Source organism: Pyrus communis, chromosome 17 (genome assembly GCF_041283825.1).
Source record: "Pyrus communis isolate YQ-2024b chromosome 17, ASM4128382v1, whole genome shotgun sequence".
In the NCBI taxonomy this organism is placed as follows: Eukaryota; Viridiplantae; Streptophyta; class Magnoliopsida; order Rosales; family Rosaceae; genus Pyrus; species Pyrus communis.
In genome coordinates, this window is record NC_142581.1 from 6,525,944 (window position 1) to 6,533,437 (window position 7,494).

The 7,494-nt window shown below is 38.2% G+C and overlaps 1 protein-coding gene across 5 annotated transcripts; it reads left to right on the top strand.

Moving 5' to 3' along the window:
- The first annotated feature begins 217 nt into the window (after positions 1-217).
- On the top strand, positions 218-6,136 carry LOC137749512 (homeobox-leucine zipper protein HDG2). 5 transcript variants are annotated; one of them, XM_068489611.2, is made up of 13 exons: positions 218-598; positions 755-1,256; positions 1,852-2,069; positions 2,184-2,301; positions 2,429-2,617; positions 2,804-3,247; positions 3,393-3,494; positions 3,612-3,815; positions 3,928-4,102; positions 4,354-4,625; positions 5,124-5,219; positions 5,318-5,702; positions 5,812-6,136. In XM_068489611.2, exons 2-12 carry the CDS (start codon positions 1,152-1,154, stop codon positions 5,669-5,671), a joined length of 2,277 nt encoding a protein of 758 aa, XP_068345712.1. In that variant the 5' UTR covers positions 218-598; positions 755-1,151; the 3' UTR covers positions 5,672-5,702; positions 5,812-6,136. The 5 variants fall into 5 exon arrangements, with proteins under 5 accessions (XP_068345712.1, XP_088545598.1, XP_088545599.1 ...); XM_088689472.1 differs by having other exon boundaries at positions 5,822-6,136; XM_088689473.1 differs by having other exon boundaries at positions 5,124-5,213.
- The last annotated feature ends 1,358 nt before the right edge of the window (positions 6,137-7,494 follow it).

Below are 7,494 nucleotides of genomic sequence, written 5' to 3' on the forward strand. Positions count from 1 at the left end.
ATTCTCTTCATAGGGAAAGTAAGCACTGTTGGAAAAGATTCGGATATAAATTTGTATAGGATTATTGGGTGGTAAAAATTCAAATACTAGGCAGTAGCAAATAGATTGGGAGAGAAAAAAAAATAGAGTTTGGTAGCCGTCATCCATTGCATACATACACTTCCTAGCAGAAAATTAAGCTCTCTCCCTATATATGTCTCCCTCTCTCTCTCTCATTCTCTCACGCATGGCAATTACACCTTTCTCTCCCACCATTAAATGCAATTGCACCCTCTCAATACGCTCTGCAATTACTCCCTCTGCCCCCCTATCTCCTTCCTTGCCTTTCTCTATTTCCTAAAACCACTTCCCTTTCTTCTTCCTCATCTTCTCCTTCTTTTTCTTTACCTTCTCCAACTTCCAAAACCTTTTACTACTCCAGAGTTGACAATATATATAAAATCTTACACACCAAAATCCTGACGCCGGAAAACCACTTTTGGGGCACCCAGAAGTGGTTAATTTCCTGGCACCAGGTTAAGCCCAAAACCAGATCTACAGCGCCTCGCTCTCTAGGGGTTTTGATCAGGTGCAGATACACAACATCATACATCTATAGGTACATATTCTTCCAACCTAGATTTTCGCATGCCCTAAACTTCTCATTTTCTTTTTCAATTTTTGTCCGAAGGCTTCTGTCTTCTCAGTATTTGTAACGCTTTTTACAATTTTTGTTTTTTGAGTTTTTCTAACATTAATTTGGCTTTTTGTGCAGCTAGGGCAAGACCAGAAAATATAAGGAGAAACTTGGGTTGTTACAGTTTGGATTACTCCCGAGATATTCGTGTGCGTTATGTGTTTGGTTTAGAGCGATCGATCGATTTTGTTTTTTTTTTTGAAGACTCAAGCCGTATTGAAATCGTCAACCCCTTTAATCTCTTCATATACTCACACTCTCCATTTCATCACCAAGTGCAAAATTGAACCGTGTGACAAAACCTCATTTTGTCTTCTCTCTGTCTCTTTATTTTTTCACCTGAACATTTTCACATTTATCCCTCTGTCTAGAGCAAACTCAAAAATCCAAATCAACCTCAAACCCCCTAAACTAAGAAACTAATCCGCACAAATTAAAAATTCAGGTTGTTTTTGAGTATTTTTGGCCTTGAAGTATGCCAGCCGGGCTTATGATTCCTACGAGAAACATGCCTTCCATGATGGGAAGCAATGGGAACATTACTGGGTTTGCATCAACTTCAGGACTCACACTTGGTCAGGTCAGTGTGCTTAAATTTGAGTTTTTTGTGTAATTGGTATACTGATTTACAAATCTACGCCTTTGCTTTTCAGGCAAATTAGATCTAATTTTTTCCAATGATTCGGCTATTTATCTAAAATAAGTTATTTTTGAACCAAGAGAAAAATTAACAAGTGGATTTTATCAATCAGTACGTCAAGATCCAATTTCCTAGTTTATTTCCTTATCCATCTTCGTTTCGGTATTTTAACATTTTATTTAATTAATTTTATAACGTAAGATGGGTTTGACTACTCAGATAGTTCAAAAAATTCTTTTGTGGCAAAATCCGTCTCGGTATTAGAAAAAAGTTGGAATGGTTTCCACTACAAACACGGGCACAGAGATCTAAGTTCAACGCGTTTTCTTGTTCATTATTTCAAAGAATATTTTAGTATTGACCTAATACACAGGGCTAAGAAACTACTATATAGGATATGCGTATTGGGTTTTTTTTTATTTCCTGTTGAGTGGATACATTTTTCCATTTTGTTGTTATTAGATTGAAAAACCATAAGCTTGCTAAGCCCTTGGGACAAAAATCAATATCTTAAAGATCTCTGGATATGTTGCAGCCAAATATGATGGACGCCGGTAATCTGCACCCGCTAGACATGGCTCCAAACACCTCTGAAAGCGACATTCCTCGGTTCCGAGATGATGACTTCGACAGTGCTAACAAATCCGGCAGCGACAACCCTGAGGGCGGTTCCGGTGATGATCAAGAAAACCCCCGACCCAAAAAGAAGCGTTATCACCGCCACACTCAGCATCAGATCCAAGAAATGGAAGCGTAAGTAATATTTATCAACTAGTCTCAAACCTCCTAAACAAGCTTATGTTAAGCAGTTGTTCGAAATCTTTTAGTTCACCTTTGAATTAGTCTTTTTTTGGTTGTTTTATTTAGTTTTTTCAAGGAATGTCCCCACCCAGATGACAAGCAGAGGAAGGAACTGAGCCGGGAATTAGGTTTGGAACCATTACAAGTCAAATTTTGGTTTCAAAACAAGCGCACCCAAATGAAGGTATATATTTGTTCATGAAATATCTTTAATAAGGGCTTTGGAATACTTAAACTTTGTCTTTTTTAAATTTTCCTTTGTTGAAGCTACTAATTGACTGTTTTTGTTTGCTGCTAATGCTACATTACAGACTCAGCATGAGCGGCATGAGAACACACAACTTCGGAACGAAAACGAAAAGCTCCGTGCTGATAACATGAGGTACAGAGAAGCGCTAGGCAATGCCTCATGCCCCAATTGTGGCGGCCCAACAGCTCTAGGGGAGATGTCTTTCGACGAACACCATCTGAGACTTGAAAATGCTCGATTACGAGAAGAGGTAGAGAAAATTAAAGATCAAGAAAATATCAAACACATTTATTACTTGGTGGATATTTTACCTATTTTAGTATAACAAATTAGGATGACATTCTATTGGCAGATGCGCAGAATGTTACATATATGTTTCAGATTCGTGGCAAATGATATGTCGTCTGATTGATAACTTATTTCCTTTATTGTTCAGATTGATAGTATATCAGCGATAGCTGCGAAGTACGTTGGCAAACCATTAGGAACCTACCCTCTCATGTCTTCTCCTGTTCCTTCCCGTGGTCAACTTGATCTTGGGGTTGGGAGCTTTGGTGGTCAGCCAGGCATGGGCGGTGAGATGTATGGTGCTGGAGACCTTCTCAGGTCAATCAGTGCACCAAGTGAGGCAGACAAGCCAATGATAATTGAGCTTGCTGTTGCAGCTATGGAGGAACTCTTCAGAATGGCCCAAATGGGTGAACCCTTGTGGATGACAAGCTTTGATGGCACCACCACCGTACTCAATGAAGATGAGTACATCAGAACATTCCCTCGTGGAATCGGGCCAAAACAAAATGGCTTCAAAACTGAAGCTTCACGTGAGAGTGCAGTTGTTATCATGAACCACATTAACCTTGTTGAGATTCTTATGGATGTGGTAAGCTTAACAACTCCATTACACATTTACATACGTGTCTTCATTAATGTCATCATATTGTTCTATTAAAAAAAATTAATAATAACGTCTTTGAATTAAGGAATCACATGAACCCTAACTATTACTTGTGATTTATAACGTGTAGAATCAATGGTCGACTGTGTTTTCTGGGATTGTGTCAAGAGCTCTGACCCTTGAAGTTCTATCATCTGGCGTGGCTGGAAATTACAATGGAGCCTTGCAAGTGGTATGTAAATTTTCCCCTCAAAATTCAATTTTAGCTCTCCTTGTTTTATCATGAATTGTTTAGATTTCGTGCCACATATATTCTTGCATTAAAATACTGTTTGTGATTAATTGGTAGATGACGGCAGAATTCCAAGTTCCTTCACCACTTGTTCCAACTCGTGAGAGTTATTATGTGAGGTACTGCAAACAGCATGCCGATGGCACCTGGGCTGTGGTTGATGTTTCATTGGACGACTTGCGCCCCAATCCTGCGCCTAGATCTTGTCAAAGAAGGCCCTCGGGATGCCTAATTCAAGAAATGCCAAATGGATATTCAAAGGTATACAATTAAACACTATATAATGCGTGTTTCACTTTCATGTGACATTTAATTATGGCCGAATTTTTAAAGTAAATATATTTCATCAATTGATAAAATTTTGGTGCATTAGGTTACATGGGTTGAGCATGCTGAAGTGGATGAAAGAGGTGTTCACAACCTCTATAAGCAGCTGGTTAGCTCCGGCCATGCATTTGGCGCGAAACGATGGGTTGCCACATTGGACCGCCAATGCGAACGTCTAGCTAGTGCAATGGCATCAAACATCCCTACTGGTGATATTGGAGGTAATAACAATTTAGTTTGCTATTTCATTTTTCTTTTGTAATATTTTCGGGGAATGGTATAAGGCACTAATTTTGCATGGGGCTATTCTGCTACGTTTTAGTATTCACTAACAAAATAGTCCGTTAAAAGATTACGCGTCTCGAAAATGGCATAATCTGTTAATGCCCACATGTTAATTTAAGCCTAATTATTTTCGATATAAATTCATTAACCCTAATTGTTTCTATTTGTTACGTTCATGGTTAATTAGTGATTACAAATCAAGAAGGGAGAAGAAGCATGCTAAAATTGGCTGAAAGAATGGTGATTAGCTTCTGTTCTGGAGTGAGTGCATCAACCACTCACACATGGACCACACTGTCTGGAACCGGTGCCGATGATGTCCGGGTGATGACCCGAAAAAGTGTGGATGATCCCGGAAGGCCTCCAGGTATTGTGCTCAGTGCCGCCACATCTTTTTGGCTTCCAGTTCCTCCCAAAAGAGTCTTTGAGTTTCTCCGCGATGAGAACTCTCGCAGCGAGGTACAGACACTTCAACTAGTCTTCAAACTTAATTAGTTGTGCTCTGATTCTTGGAATAAATTTACCAAATCTAATACAGGACCCAAATTAATGCGTACCTACATTTTGCAGAAGCCTGAGAATTATATTCCAAATTATAGATAAATATTACCATGCATGTGTCTCAGAAAAATGTAACAGAACTAGTACATGAACCATTACTAAAACATACCATATACGGACTAGCATACACAGACACCATTTGCACACTAAGTAATTTCAATGGAAGATCAAAAGCATATTTGTCACATCCCACCTAATATAGAAACAAATACCACAGAAAACCTAGGCTTATTTTGTGTCAACGTCAGCCGAAAATAAAGGAAAGGAAAAAAAAAAAAAAAAACCAAGATGGAAGTTTGGTTTTTACAAACAATCAGCTAATTAAACTGAAAGCACACATTTATCCGCCCTAAATTGTTCTAATTGAGTAATTGTGATGGTCACTTATGCTTGCAGTGGGATATTCTTTCCAATGGGGGAATTGTTCAAGAGATGGCACACATTGCGAATGGTCGCGACACTGGGAATTGCGTGTCTTTACTACGAGTAAATGTAGCTTTATGTTTTATAATAATTTTGTTTTCCCTAATTAAGTATATTTCTTGCTCTTCACATAACAATTGACATAGTAACATAAAATTAATTTGTAGAGTGCCAATTCAAGCCAGAGCAACATGCTGATACTGCAAGAGAGCTGCACTGACCCAACAGCTTCCTTTGTGATTTATGCACCAGTTGACATTGTTGCCATGAATGTGGTGCTGAATGGGAGTGACCCTGACTATGTTGCCCTTCTTCCTTCTGGGTTTGCTATACTCCCGGATGGAGCCGGCATTGGAGACTCTGGCTCTGGTGGTGGTTCCCTTCTCACTGTTGCTTTTCAGATCTTGGTTGATTCAGTCCCAACTGCTAAGCTGTCTCTCGGGTCGGTTGCAACAGTTAACAATCTTATTGCTTGCACTGTTGAGAGGATCAAAGCTGCTTTGTCATGCGACAATGCGTGAACTTCATGACTCAATTAGTTAATTTATATAGGTAATCTAATTATACATGGCACATGTTACAAGTTAATTGCATGTCACATATTTGGTGTGTAATATTAGTCAAATAATCGTTTGCCCTTATTTTGTTGCAATATTTTGAGGACGAGGAAGGGAGGTGAAATGAGAGACACAGCTGGTGGTAAGGAATTTCGGCAGCTTATACCCGGGAGGGGAGAAGTCAAGAGCGCACCCTACATGATCTTTTTGTATAATCTATAGAGATTAGGGGTTCGGGTATTGACTTCGTTGAACTACGTTAAAGGCAAATTAAGCGCTTGAGACCTTATTAATTTTTTGTTTTTGCTTGTATTGAACCTTCTCCTTTTCCACCTCTAACCCTGTACACAAGATTAGGGTTTTGGCCATATATTGCTTTTCTTTATGGTCAAACGTTCAGGGTTTCTTTTTTCAAAAAGGTTTTTAAAAGTATGGTTTTATTTTAAGAATTTTTTTTTTTTAAAAGTAATTTGTGTTGAATGATTGTGGATTGTTTGCCTTTGTTGGTATTCGCGGCTTTTGATTTAGGCTGTTTATTACAGAAAAAGTTATACAATGCATCAGTGTTCGAGATGTAACATTGCGTTCAAAAATTGGATTTTGATAGTTACAATCCGACTGCTCAAACGCTAATACATCTTATATGCTGGTGCATTTCAATGCAATGCACCAACGTAGAAAAAAAAAAAAGCAGTTTTATAATCCCAAATGTATAGAGTTATGTGATACCTTAAATACAAGTTGTTGATAAAAACGTAGCCCTTCATTAGCTCAATTGGTTGGGGGAGGTAGTCTAAGGATATAGACATTGGCTAGGATTGTGCCATTTGTCCCAAGATTGTAAGCCTTAGTTAGTTTGTTAGAGAGTGTGTTCTATATATAAATACATCATTGTAATAGCTTGAAGGTTAAGAAAACCAATATAACAATTCCGCAGTTTCTCTTTCTAAAACCTTTCTCTCTCTAGTTCTTGAAATTCTTATCTTTTCTCTCGATCTCTCCTTCTCTACATTAACATGGTATCAATCGCCATTCTTGCTCATGCTATTTTTTCCGATCCTTCGGCTGCTTCTGCTCAACTTCTCGATCTTTGATTCTTTCTGTTTCTTGACGACAGTACATTGTTGTGTTCTTGGACGAATTCTGGTATTTTCTTCCTCTGTGATTTCTAGGGTTTCTGAATTTCTTGATCTTCTTCTTTCTGCAATTACAAGATTGTGCACACTAGGTGTTTGTGAAATCTCTTCTATCAATTTTCCATCTCAATTCTGCAAATATAGTTATTTCATCTCAATTACAAATTCTACAATCGCCTATTACTGGTCTTATATCTACAATTTCTACGTCTATGAATGTTAAGCTTGATGATTCTAATTACTTGAATTGGCAATTCCAAATGCACTTGTTACTTGAGGGACAATGTATCATGGGATTTGTTGATGGCTCCACTCCTTGTCCATCTTGCTATATTACTTGTTCTGCTACTTCCAATGCTTCTGGTGCTGATGCTGAGAATTCTTCTACTCAATCTAAGAATGAAGATTACATTGTTTGGAAGATGCATGATCGTGCCTTTATGCAGTTGATTACTGCAACTTTGTCACCTGTTGCAATTTCATGTCCTATTAGAAGCACAAGTGTCTGTGATATTTGGACTCGGTTAAAGGAACAATTTTCTGTTGTCTCTTGGACTAGTATTTTTCAGCTCAAGTCGAATCTTCAAACTATTCAGAAATGGGCTAATTTTGTGTCTCAATATCTACAAAGAATTAAGGAAGCTCGTGATT